Source organism: Pieris brassicae, chromosome 3 (genome assembly GCF_905147105.1).
Source record: "Pieris brassicae chromosome 3, ilPieBrab1.1, whole genome shotgun sequence".
NCBI classification, from domain to species: domain Eukaryota; kingdom Metazoa; phylum Arthropoda; class Insecta; order Lepidoptera; family Pieridae; genus Pieris; species Pieris brassicae.
The window spans coordinates 13,603,264-13,617,177 of record NC_059667.1 but is presented as its reverse complement, the minus strand read 5'-3'; the positions used below and the strand labels follow the sequence as shown (position 1 = coordinate 13,617,177).

Genomic DNA, 13,914 nt, shown 5'->3' with positions numbered 1-13,914 from the left:
ATTCTAAGTGCGTTTTTAAAAGAAAACCGTCTCAGAATCAAATCACACCTATGGATTTTTCTGTGTGCAGTTAACGCTTACTTGGTAAAAGTTAATATTGTAAAAAAATGACCCAATCTTCTGTTTAAAGATAGCAAACGTGTGGTGCTCGTATACTACGATGCCGCATGGGCATGGAAAAACATAACTGCTTTCTTTTCATTGATCTTTTTTTTATAGACAAGTAGGTGATCTCCTATCCTTTCGTCTCAGGAATGAGATTCACTGGCTAAAGTAAGTCAATCATCAGTCATGCTGTCTATATATCACATAAAAATATGACAACAACGTAAGGATATCGACATGGAGATTCTTACAATTTCAAAGAACAGAAAATGAAACAGTGTACATACGTGATATACTTATACGAGTAGTACTCTGCATTATTAATTAATATAATTTAGTAATAAGTATATTTGAAACCCTAATTGTTACGTTTGCGCACCAATTTAAAATAAACAGCAGTCTAACCACACGAGCATATTCTATGCAGCAAAATTAACTAAACAAATACAATTTATTTGGTTGCAGTAATAAAATCAAACAATATTAAATTGCTGTCTACACAATAACTGGTTTCACAGCCCGCGAATAAATATTTCGGGTTAAATATCAATATTAATGTGAACTGGAATATTAAACTTTAAGTAAAGAAAAACGTTAGAAGTAAAAAACATTTAGCTAAAATTACATTAGCTCAGGGAATAGAAAAAGTAAGTTTCGTAAGAAAACAAAAAAATCTACGAAGTATGTAAAACTCTGCGGGTGATGAGGTAAGCATTAAAAAATACGCAGAAATATGGTGTATATACGTGCAGATATACGCAAATCATTGTCTAATAAGTGGATAAATCATTTTAGCCTGAGAAAACAGTGATAAGGCCAGTAAAGGAAATATGTATGTGACATTGTTGGACACGAATGATATGTCTATAATAATCTATTTATGCTGTCAAGCATCTGTCCTAAATACTGTTTGTGTACATTTGTGTTTGTCCTCAAATTTCTCGCAAGTTAAAGTCCTATCGACATAATATGCGTCTTTTGATTTTAATATAAATATTCCATGGAATTCGCAACAGTATTTATAACTGATCAAGCCGGATACAAATTATTCTTACGTTTGACGAACAGCAATCTCAAAACTATCTTAATACACTGTCAAAAATCAAATTCATTGTAAAATTATTTGATAGATCATAAAACTGTATTCGAGTTTGTATCGTGTATACAATCGTATTTTAGTCGCGCACTCCTTTACATAAGTTATCTCTAATATAATGAGTTTGAAGCCAAAAGTTCATGCTTTGCTCAGTATTAACAGTTAATCGCCTATTTGCATGTTAAGAAAACAACATTAGTTATATGTATGAATAGATTGACGAACTTTATATAAACTTGTCACCATTATATGAAATACTAGCAATGCCCTATTTCATTCGCGTAGATACCGATCTCGTGGTAGTGGAAAGTGTACTAAGTCGGACTATAGGTATATTTTTGTTATCATAAAAGTTTTATTTTACTTAGTTATCTTAGTTTTTAATTACTTCCTTTCAGATTATTAGATACACACTAACATTTATAATCTAATCAATATACAGATTTTACTTTTTTAAAAATTGGTAACATCATTTATGCAGAATGTCCAACATTAGTAAATTTAAAAATACTCTACAGGTATTGAAAAATTATTGAATTCAAGTAGGTAATGATTTTTTTTTAAATCAGTCCAGGTGTTTTGAGCTTGATTATTATATATTGTAAAAAAATAAAACAAAAGTACATAATGCAAAACTGTCTTTTATAATTAAGAGAGAGGTTTATTTGTTTAATTTCAGGGTCCCCATACAAAAATTTGACGTAGTTTTGTTTTAAGGCAGCAAAATAGTTTCATGATTTGGAGTTCCAACTCGGGATAGGCCAACTTACAATTGCCCATGGGTAAAACATTCTTTTTTGTAGATATTTATACGTTCTATAATACTGTACAACGTTTTTTGTTCTATCATAAATACTATCCACAGCGCACTCGATGACAGAGATGTTATGGATAATTTTTTCACACCTTGAGTTATATTATTGCATTTTTATAAGAGATCCCCATTATTTAAATATGTTATATAGCCTATGTCAATTAGTGAAAATGCAGGTTTCTAATGGTGAAATAATCTTTTTAATCGGTCCAGTAGTTTTTGTGTGAACATTACAAACATACATACAAAAAGACAAATGCAACCTTGTTTGTTGATTGTTTGTTAATAATATTAGTATAGATAAGATAAGAGAAAGTAGAACAAGATTTTGTTTTAAAAATAAAGAAATTAAACACACCCATGACAATTAAAGATTGATAACATAAGAATGAGATTAAACAGAATTAAAAAAAAATGATATAAATTGACACATAATGTAAGAGAATAAATACAAAAGACTATATTAAAGTTAGTTCTATCAACTGGGACATATTACCAGTTCTGTACTTCCTTACTTAATGCGTCTACTACCTGTGCCCGAAATTTTCAGTGTTACCTAGGTATTAGTTATAATTCCTTTGACTTTTCTATAGAGAGTGTACTGCTCCTACCGCTAAATTGTGTGTGTGAGTACAAATCACCAACAAAACACAAGACTTGAATTTTAATAATTTATTTATATGCCGTTTCGTTTTAATAATATGTGTTTTTTTAACAGCGTTATTCTTGATAATATGCATACTCTATGCGATTTAATGTTAAAGAGTATTTTAAATTATTACGTAAGCCATAATTTAACCTGAATGGCATCGTATTTCAATGTTGAGGTTTTTTAGTATACGTAACTTATTGGCTATTATGTTAATAAGTTTATTATGGAAATTATTACTTTTTATCGCTTTAATATTTTGAGTGAAATATTAAAATTATACTACTGTATCGCGCTGTATTTTTGAATTCATGTCATCATTATAATCGAATATAATTATGTTTATTAACGCCATTAATTTGTTATTTAAATTGGTAAAATATTAATTACATCTATTGAAATTGTACAGCTAAGCTAAGAGTTTTTATCGCACATTGAGGCAGGAAAATTGGGAAAGCATCTCTTCTCATCCGCTAAAGAACGCACAACCTTAGGTTGAAAGAGCCACAGGGTTACTTGGCCAGTTCGGTTTAAAGTACAAAATAGCTTGAAGCTGCTACTAGCTTAAGTTTGCAGATATTTATGTATTAGTATGTTTTGCAGTGGCTTTACTATTCTCATATTTTCTTAAATCGAATAATGCTGCTAAATAAAGTGTGAAGCCTAGTTCTATTAAACTATTTTAATACATGATTTCAATTTTTAACCTTATACTGTTAATTATATAATGAACAGTTTAAGACTCATTAGAAAATATCTTCTAGCTATATTTCATCATTACATATTTTTACTTTTGTCTATGTATTTGATCTAAAATAATATGAAGTTTTACCAATGCATATATATGGGTTCTTGAAAATTATCTGCAAATGTCCACATCATTATAGGGGCAAACAAGAAAAATCTAAAAAGGAAGCTACAAGGGAAATAGTTATTGAGAAAGGCTTTTAAGGGTCGTTTGTCCCTGCCATTTTGTATTTTCCAAAGAAAACTATTCTGCGTCATTTAGCTGTATCATTACAAATGGAAATAAAACCCTTTAACGATTTTCGTAGACAATAGACAGCTCGTGTGGCCTCATTTGTAAAGCATATTACAGTGAAATATGAACGCTTTATTTAATACGAGCCATTGGACTCTACACTACTTATTCCAGATTTTTAAGTTTTCAGATTTCCTCATTGCATAGAAGATTTACCAAATAGAAATACGTCCTACCCTTGCCGGGTATTACAAAGCGTATAAAGGAAAATTATTTACATAATACTGGACATGCTGATTAAAAAAAATTGTGGCGTTAAAATGACAACAATTTAAAAGGCTTAATAGTTTATATATCAAATTATTGTCAGCTAGATGGCCAATTCTGGAAAGGGATCGGAACATCAAGTTATTTAAAATATCAATAAATTTGCGTTTTAGCGTGTTAAAAGTTATATGTATATTACGTGTAGTAATTATAAACTAAAAGAATTGGCAGGTCAAAACTCATAACCGCTGAACCTGGTGAATGCCATGACAGTGGAAGCGAGAGAGGTTAGGACAGTAGGAAGTGAAGATCTTTGCTCTCTAAGGTGTGTATAAATAAATAAAATATTAAACTTACCAAAAAGTATGAAGATACAGATGAACTCTGCCGCCCACATACTGATACACTCACATTATGTGTCCAGAACACGTTAAAACCACTTTACTACACTTGAGCTTGGCATACTTTAGCGTTCATTGCAGTTTATTTTTCGCATTGCAGCGTCACTCGTCACGGTTTTAACTTCACAATATAAGAACTTACTGGGCAAATTTATATTTTAATTTAAGTTTGTATTTTATACTTATATTTGCTATATGAAATATTAAAAATATAACATAGAATAACCATAACCGAGAAGATTTTTTTTTATATGAAAGTTTATAATCGCCGATTATAAGCGTCAGAGCAATATCATCTAACATCAAATAGAAAAAGAAACTGTTTTCTAAGAAAGCTTAATACGAGGCTTATAACATAATACGTGTTTTGCTGTGACGAACGCGTTGAATACGTTAGACAATCCGGTGGAATAGGTCCTAAAAAGAGAATTATCTATCAAATAGACACAAGAGTACCTTTCTTTGCGACGTCACTCCTGGCGGAGCAATCGTAATCGTTTAGTTTGTATTTTAAACTATCCCAAATACATTAAGGCGTGATACTAAACACACTTGTTAATAAGTAAAAATAAGTTTCAATTGCATTTTGCATTCAATTACAATCAAAGTATTTAGCGAACAAAAAAGTCATGAGAATTTATTCATTGACGTGATTTAACTGAAATTTAGAGCATTCTACCCAAAATTCTTCAGTCTGTATAATTATGAGGCTGTATAGTTCTAAGTTGATAAATTAAAATAAATGTGCTGAACACATTATTAAATTAACACAACCTTAATATCGTGTTTTCTGTGGTACATTTCGTATTTCACCTAAATAAACAAAGACTGAAAGCAAAATTATAAAAAATAAGCTGAGTCGGCAAATGAGTGTTAAATTGCTGTGATAACATCTTTAATGGATTTGTAATGCTACGTCATAGCCTTGGTCGCAGATGCCTGTCATAAAACACGCTTGAAACGTAGCTTTGAGTGGTTTATTATATACTAGCGATACGATAGTATTCATAAACATACATTGGGAATTAAACATTTAATAAAATACACTGGCGCTACAACCCTTATTAAGTGTGATTTCGTGATCATTTATTTTTTCTAATTGGCAAGTAGGTGACCAGCTGTCTGCGAATGATATGCACCGTCAACTCTTTGGGTCTCCAGTTTCATCGCGATATTTTCCTTTACCGTATGGTGAGTGTTAAAATGCGTACATAGACAGAAAGTAAATTAAGCCACATCCGGTGTTCAAAACTACGACCTCAGAGATGATAGTCACACGCTGAAGCCACTAAGCTAACACTGTAGCAACTCAAGTAAGTTGTAAATGATCCACTAGTCATTAGCTAGACTGTGTTTTTAATGATTTCTCTCAGTGAAGTCACCTTATTAAGAAATACCTTAAATTTCCCAGAACCAGAACCCATGTACAATTATAAAATCAAAGTAGAAGCCCAAAGTAACTCCCTACTGAAGCTGTTTTTCCAATTTAACTGTCATATGCCGCTACGTTGGAACGAAAACTTTTATACCTCAGAATTGTATTGCTATTTGTTTTGTAATTTAGTATAAAACCTTGGGTTACTCTTATTTTATATTTACTTTTGTAGTCAGCGGCTTATATACAATGAAATCTCCCAATAACAAACAATATTATCAAGCTTGCCCTAGCAATACAATTATGTTAAGACATTATTTTATAGGATAGAAACAAACGAGTCCACTCCCATAAAGGACAGTCATTGCAGCATGGACACCCATTTAAGTAGGTGCGATGCCGGCTTTTGATTTAGGCGAATGATCTCTTCTTAATCAATTGGTGGTCGTAGCTCTCAGGTAAGACCTCCACTGGGAGTCGATTCCACACTTCACTCGTTTGCAAAACAACCATCTAGTCAAGCGGATCGAGGAAGACTTCCAGCCATCAAGATAATGCGCATGAAATATGCAGTTTGTACCTAAGTATTTCCCTATTATGTGATACGTTGTTTTGTGGATAACGAACAAATAAATTAAACAATTATATATTTAAGATTAACTTTAAATATAAATAAAATTTCATTAACATATAAAAACATATTATATATGAGCAACAACAGTCTTTCGCTGCCCACGACTGATGGAAATGGTCACGTGTCATATGTGTACGTGTGTACTTAAGCCAAAGGTATAGTTACGATATCAAAGTCTCATATCACCTATCTATCCTAATTTCATAATTATGGACAATAAAGGCGCACCTTAATTAATTAACAGCGTAAAGAAAATCACTTACAAATCGACTGAAAATTAGCTGTAGAGACAGGAAATTTTGGCATAGTATCCTAATTTCGGAAGTTAATGGACGTCCGGCACGCTTTGACTGACCTTTTGTCTAGTTTTGAACAATATAATGCATTTTAACACGAAAATTCCTTTTATTTGAACAAGCGACCGACTCAGTTTCTTTGCTTTGTTATGTAATGGACGCACTTAGTGATCTAATTAAGTATTAGCTCGTAGAACATTATGTAATGTTTAAGTTTTATGAGTTAAGGCTAACCTGTTTAAGAAAATAATATACGAATCTATTGTTTATTGCTAATGCATTAGCAGTTTTGATATGGTTTTGTTTGAACATTTGGTACTTCAACAATAAGAATTGACTCAATATATTTTATTTAAACTTACATACGAAAGATGATTTATATATAAACGTATTTAAGGTCTACTTTATTTAAGGTTTATTTATTTGTACACTAACATTTAAGGACCAATACAAAGTAACATCAGTAGCTTTCAGACCGATCTGAGACGAACAAGCCAAAAATACTCATAGTTTTGAACGTTCGTCTTTAATTTCAGAATATTAAGGCTCCTAAAAGATATTAAACATAATTGTCTTAGAGACGGAATTTTTTAGCGATTTTCATTTAATCTCATTAAAAATAAAACTGGAAATCACACCGTAGTAAATATATATTGACAGCATTCCGTGTTTTTATCGATTGTAAACTAACTATCCAACATTATTCAATTATATGAGTTAGGCGAAAACCACTTGTTGTTTGTAAATAACCGACCAATAGATATTATTTGTAAAACTACCAGCAAATTACCTAACAGATTTTAAAGAAAATGATGTTAAAGTTGTGAACAAATAGTTTTCGTTGATCCGATTCAATCACTATACAAAACAACAACCTGCTGAATTTTGAGTCTGTTTGTAAAAATCCGAATGAAAAATCTAACATTTGGCTAAACAAAATGTTGGTTGTGGACAAAAAAGTTTAACGTGAAATTTTATCCCCAGAGAGAAACATTTAACGTCGTACCTGGTATTGAATTTGTATACATATCGTATCATATTATTATCAGCTTGAGTTTTTTTTTATAAATTCGGTGTTATGTAATGTTCCCTTTGCATCGCACTTACATTCGATAGAAAGGAATGGCTTAAAAGAAAAAGATTTTTTTTCTAAACAAGTATTTTAGTAATTCTAAGTAAAATTATCTGACAGAAAATTTACCCTCAAATTAGAATTTTTGTATAAAGTTTAAATTAATAATTAATAAAAACAACAAACTTCTAAGAACATAAGATAATTTACGCCGTATATAATGTCGATGTTCACAATATTGTCATTGGATACAACCGTGAAATATAATTAATTTAAAGAGGCAAAAGCGCTTATGTTTGGAATCTCGTTTAACAATTTTATCTCAGAAAAGTTAATTGGGTTACCTCCTAAGGTTATCTTAGTTTTAATGAGCTTGGATAGAATAGAATTGTTGACTTTATTTTATCTACTATTATTGAATTGTTTTCTAGATTTACATTGTACATAATCTGCTGTGGTATAGTATTTATGCAACTTGTAAATCGTTGTAACTTTATTCTTGTAAATTTATAAACTTGTAAATTACTGATAAAATTACTGATGAAACTGATAAATATATCAAAACATGCAGTTGCGATACCATTCCATTCCAGAATTGTCTAGGTTACATAAAGGTCTTTATGTCCTGTACAATAGTAGGATGCTTATACCAGTTCAATTGATATAAAGAAGACCTAGTATTGCCGCACAATACTAGACTTGAAATAAATAGAAATTTGAATACAAAAACAAAAAACAGTATCGATGATAAATTAGGAGGATGTAGTCTAATTAGGGCAAAAAATTAATAAATAAAATCTAGTTTTCTCGAAAATTACTTCTGTACCTCTATAGAAAGCTCGCGTTTACCGATAAGTAGGGTAGGGTTGGTTATATATTCCACTTAATAACGCACATGTAAAATTGAAATAACTGAGATAAAGACTACTAACGACCTTCTTAATATTCCGTTTTAATATTGACGAATAGTATCGCGTGAACTTGACTAAATCGTATTTAGAATTTTAATTCGACTGACATTTAAAACAAAACGTCAATGTGATAAAAATAGTATTGGTACTTTATAAACTATTATAATACGAGAATCATGGTGAGTGAATCTAGAAAAACAAAGCAAACTGAAATTCATATATCGTAATATGATACGAAATTAAAAAATTCAAAATAATTTAAAAAATTCTGATTTAAAATTCAACATTGATACGCGAATGCGCGATATCTCAAATACTACTATGATTGTTGGTGAAATTTATGGACAAACATACATATATATTATAATTAAATAGATCAACCCAAATCAAATATTTTTTTAATTTATTCAATAAAGAGTAAAATTGTTTTAGCAGATATTGGAACTAAGTCTAGGGAGACCTGTACATCAGGGTACTTCGCTCTTCCAACGGTTTAAGGAAATTCTCATCAAATCAAATATTTTTTAATTCCAACTATCACTTATAAAGGTGAAAGTTTACCTTTTTAGCAAGTTATATGAGAATACAGATCTCCGAACTCCATACGTCAATATAACATTAGACATTTAAGATCTAATTATTGAAAGAATAATTAATGAAGTGATGAGATAGATGTTCACACTTCAGACCAGAATAGATCCGTTAATATTATATGAGTGAATTTACTTTGCTTTCTTTGACTGATAAATAAATTGTACTATTGAGGGAAGCCAATGAATAAAGAATGTCTTTTTCTGGGTTTTACAGTTTTTATTGCCTACACGTCAAAAGTGTGTTTGTATAAGTTATTACAACGTATTTTTATTCTTCCTATATGCATAGTTAAATATAATTTATTATTTATTACTGTTACTAAAATAAAGTGAAAAAAGTAATACCTAGTCCAGCCATAAGTACTGTTACAACCACAGCCACCTTTGGTTTTTATATAGGGATCTATGGATTTACGCACTATTTCCATGGGAAATTTTGCCACTGCTTGCTCCAAAGATTATTTAAGAGACTCAATGTCGCCGTGTCGTTTAGAGCAGGCCATGTCCTCTAAAACTGACCATTATTTAGTCTAAAGGGTTGAAGTCTGGGCTAGATGAGGGCCAGTCTTCAGCTCTTATAAAGTCCAGAACGTTGGTTTCGAACCAGACTTGGGTAGTTCATGCCTTGTGATTAGCTACAGAATGATGCTGGAAAGCCCAAGGTTTATTTTACAAAAAGTGTATTGCTGAGAGGTTTCACAACATGATACAAGACTATATCTTTATACACTTTGGCGTTTTGGTCGATCCAGTCTGTTTAATTGTAAAGATAAGATCTGGTCTTCGACAGACGAAGTGTTGTTGTATCTGGTAATATCAGCCGTATATATACAATAACATACGGCTGATACCAATCTGTCTACCAAGTGTCTGAAATATGACCGACAGCTCCATAACCACTTTGTGCAAGGCGATCACTGCCAAGTGATATCAAGTTCTTTCTTTCTTTATCAATACGAAATGGCGTCATTTCATATTGTAATTTGATAATTAACACGAATAAATATGTAAATATTGCGCAAAATCGAATGAAGCTTTTAAAATAATATACGAGTTCCAAATTAAAAATAATCAAAACGTTTAAAAATAAATATTTTCATTTGTAACAAAACTTATGGCCAGACTAGTTATAATATGATTCATTTCATTTAGACTCAATATTGTCAATTTTTCTTAATTTTTAATTAACAAAACATCCACGCTACTATCTTTCATTAACGGACAATTCTAAACTATCGTTGTGTTAATCTGCAGTTTATAATTAAATTAATTCATATTTAAATATTTAGTACGGTGAAAAAGTTCTGCCTCTATTAAATAGAATGAATCCTTGTAAATTTAATTATTACTTTACAAAATGAATTCAGTAAATGGACCAAATAAAATATTCTAGAAATCCATTTAAAGAGGTGACGCTAAATTTAATTATTCATCTAAAATGAAGACAGCGTGAATATGAAACAAGAAGCTGCTAAATAAAAATTATACCTTAACAGTACCGATTTACACGGCAAAAATTAAAAAGAAAGTAATTATTATTAAGCTCTTAAGTAATTTCACACCCAGCAATTAAATATACATACGCAAAGTGACACAATTTTATAGTAAATAAATCTCCTTTGTGCGAAACTTATTTAACTTCACTGAACTGTCACTAAGTGGGCACTTATTCAAAAAATGGAATTTGTTTACAAGTGACGCGCGCGAAAATCGCACAAGCTAACGTGGCGCGGTCGGATTTAACTGGCAAACTGGAGTGGTAGGCTATCGGACTGGCAGTGTGGCGCGTCCGTACATGCGCACTTACAATCCTTTGCCTTGAGGTCATTGTGAATTTTGCCGCTGTAAGCTTCCCCGCATTGGCTGGAGATAAATTTGAGGGTACAGGCACTACAGTTTTAACTACGCCGCTATCACTTCATTATATCCCTGCATATTATTTTGTTATTAAATGCATCGAGAACGGTAAATTCAACTATAATTTTAGTCTATAATTGCTTTTATTTGAGTAGACAATTTGTTACTTTTATAAAGAATCAACACAAATGATTACGTGTATATCTATTTATTATTATTACATCGTATACCAAATAAAAAATAACTTAGAAGTAACTACTTAAATCTAAGAATCGCTTATTCTCTTCCACTAGCATGTATATGGCTGGCGACGAGTTAAGAAAATTGTTTAAATGCGCAATAAACGGGAGACGAGACTTTGCTGACGTAGGATAGTTTGCTATCGGACCTCTATCACTAGATGCCGCCTTACCCGGGACTAAAAACTTAGAAAGAAAAGAGACTGTTCTGGTCATCATGTCACACACGAAGAAATGGTACAAATTAAACATTTTTTGTAAGTACAAGTAAATACAATGTGTATTTGTTAAAGGAAGGCGCAAAATGCATTTTGGCCCATTAGTTTTTTGATATCACACTTTTACAACAAACATCAACTTAAATGTACATTTGAAATACCGTATTTTATATATTACGATACTGTAATACGGTCGTCGTACCTGGGGGACGAATATGCAAAAAGACAAAACAGTGGCACGTTTCGATTGATTGTGATTGGAGGAACAGACCAACGGATCGTGTCGCGTGTCTGTGATTGGATGAGAGGTTTATCGTTACATAAACATAAGTAACGTTAAAGTTTACATTCTCACACCTGTCTACTGTCAAAAAACCATGAGTACCCTTGAATAACACAAATAATAGTCAAACTCGCTAAACCGTTTATAATGGAATAGACTTCGAATGAAATTTAGAATGGAATTCTTAGTAACAGATATTAAGAAAAGAAGGACAGAAATAAAGTTGTATTTATCAACAAATATCATTTTCATGTTCCAATAATGATGTTAAAGTAATATGTACATTTAGTAATATTAGTAAACCAGAATACCTCCACCATCTTTGTTATTTATTTGACCACGAACGTCTTCAGGTTACACGCACTGTGCCACACAAAATGCGATCCTCAATTCAATTACTGACCAAACAGTAAAAGTTGTAGGTTAGAAGACACTAAGGGTTACCTAAATGCCACATTATTGTACATTTCTCTCTGGTGATTTAAATATGGTAGATCGCTAGGCTATTTACCCAATGTATAGATTAATTCCTTCCGAGCCAGCTTGACTGCTCAAATGTAAATAGCGACACCCCCTGACATAACAATTTTACGATCGGCAAGTAGATAATCATTTCGTATCAATAATCATAAATAAACCAGTTTTACGATATTCTCTGTGGCAATAAAACAACAGCAATTTAATGTTATTATCGCAAACAATTGTTGTTTGACAAGAACTTTGATGAATGGGTCAGTACTAAAATAATTTCGTAGTAGTAACTGAATATAATCGAACTTATCCTGTTAAATAGATGAAGATCTATTGTTGTTGGATACATAATATTAACATATATTTAAGCTTTCCAACGAATACGGTATAATTATTTATCAAAATAAATATTAGTAACATAAAAGTTTTATAGACTTTACGGACCTACTTTACAGACTCGTTACTAGTAGTAGTACTTAAACATCGCACGAGTCATTAAGTACTTAAACAAATTTAACCGTCATCTAGAATATTTTTACGTGAATGGAGTAACAGAAAATACAAAGTACCTACTTATAAAAAAAGTATGAAAATCTAACCTAAGGGGCGTCGATAGAATCTTTTTAGCGAATTTCGTGTCGTATATTACAAAAAACAATAATGGTAAGTGATATATTGAAAGTTAGTAAATAGTAATAAAATAGTCCTATTGCCTATTAGCATAATAAATAAGTTTTAATACAGGTACAAAAAAGTATTTCACTGGAAATTGAAATAAATCAAGAAGTTTTATCTTCAAGATGCAATTAATCGGAAATATAGTTTCCAACGCGCAGTTTTCCACTTCTAACGGATTAAATGAGATTTTCTCAAAGGCCACGACAATATGCAGTCTCTGAAGTGCAAACGTCACTGTTATAACTAGAGTAGTTATCTTCCGAGTTAATGACGGCGATTTAAAAGACCGCTAGAACAAAATTACTAATGTATATGAAGCTATTCCAGATTGTAATAATAATATATTTATATTAGAGTAAGTAAGAATTCGGTCTTAGTTAGCAACTAAGTGTGTATGTAAGTAGTGGTTAGTAAATAAAACAAAATAGAATAATGGGGCATGGACAGCATACCACCTTTTTAAGATATTACACAGCTGTTATATACGTATATGTTTTAATAGCATCACACAATTGTTTTTATATATATTTTGTATAGTTTCCTACACTCCCTTATCTCATAACTCATGAATCGAAACGGGCATAGGAGAAGAATGTGGTGCGCTAAAACTAAACTACAATATAGCTGGTATGTTCAGGATTTATACCTAGACTTGCCATAAATACTGAAACAAAGAAAAAAAAATTTGTCTTCTTCAAATAACATTTATTACTTTTACAGAGTGTAAGGTTAATACATAAATATAAAACAATTTAAAAAATAAAATGCTTGTTAGAAGTGGTCTCCATTGGCTGCAATACAGTCATTTAAACGTTCAGGCTAGTTGTCAATAAAAGCACGCACTCTTTCAATGGGAAAATTCTTAAGCAATCGTACGGATTGTTTTAGGGATTCCAAATTTTCATGACGTTCAGAGCAAGCCGTACTCTCTAAAACTCAAATCAAAAATCCAGCGGATTAAGATCGGGACTAG

At 31.3% G+C, this 13,914-nt stretch overlaps 1 protein-coding gene across 4 annotated transcripts in view; it reads right to left on the bottom strand.

Moving 5' to 3' along the window:
* Window positions 1–10,951, bottom strand: part of LOC123707412 (hemicentin-2-like) — a 36,473-nt gene extending 25,522 nt beyond the window's left edge. The window contains exons 1-2 of one of the 4 annotated variants that reach the window (XM_045657436.1): window positions 10,684–10,951; window positions 4,271–4,505 (exon numbers count right to left, since the gene is read on the bottom strand). In XM_045657436.1, the coding sequence (XP_045513392.1) occupies window positions 4,271–4,310 (40 nt within the window). In that variant the 5' untranslated portion in view covers window positions 4,311–4,505; window positions 10,684–10,951. The remainder of the gene's footprint in view (window positions 1–4,270; window positions 4,506–10,683) is intronic. The other 3 variants (XM_045657434.1, XM_045657437.1, XM_045657438.1) reach the window with 3 other exon arrangements.
* Window positions 10,952–13,914: the final 2,963 nt, after the last annotated feature.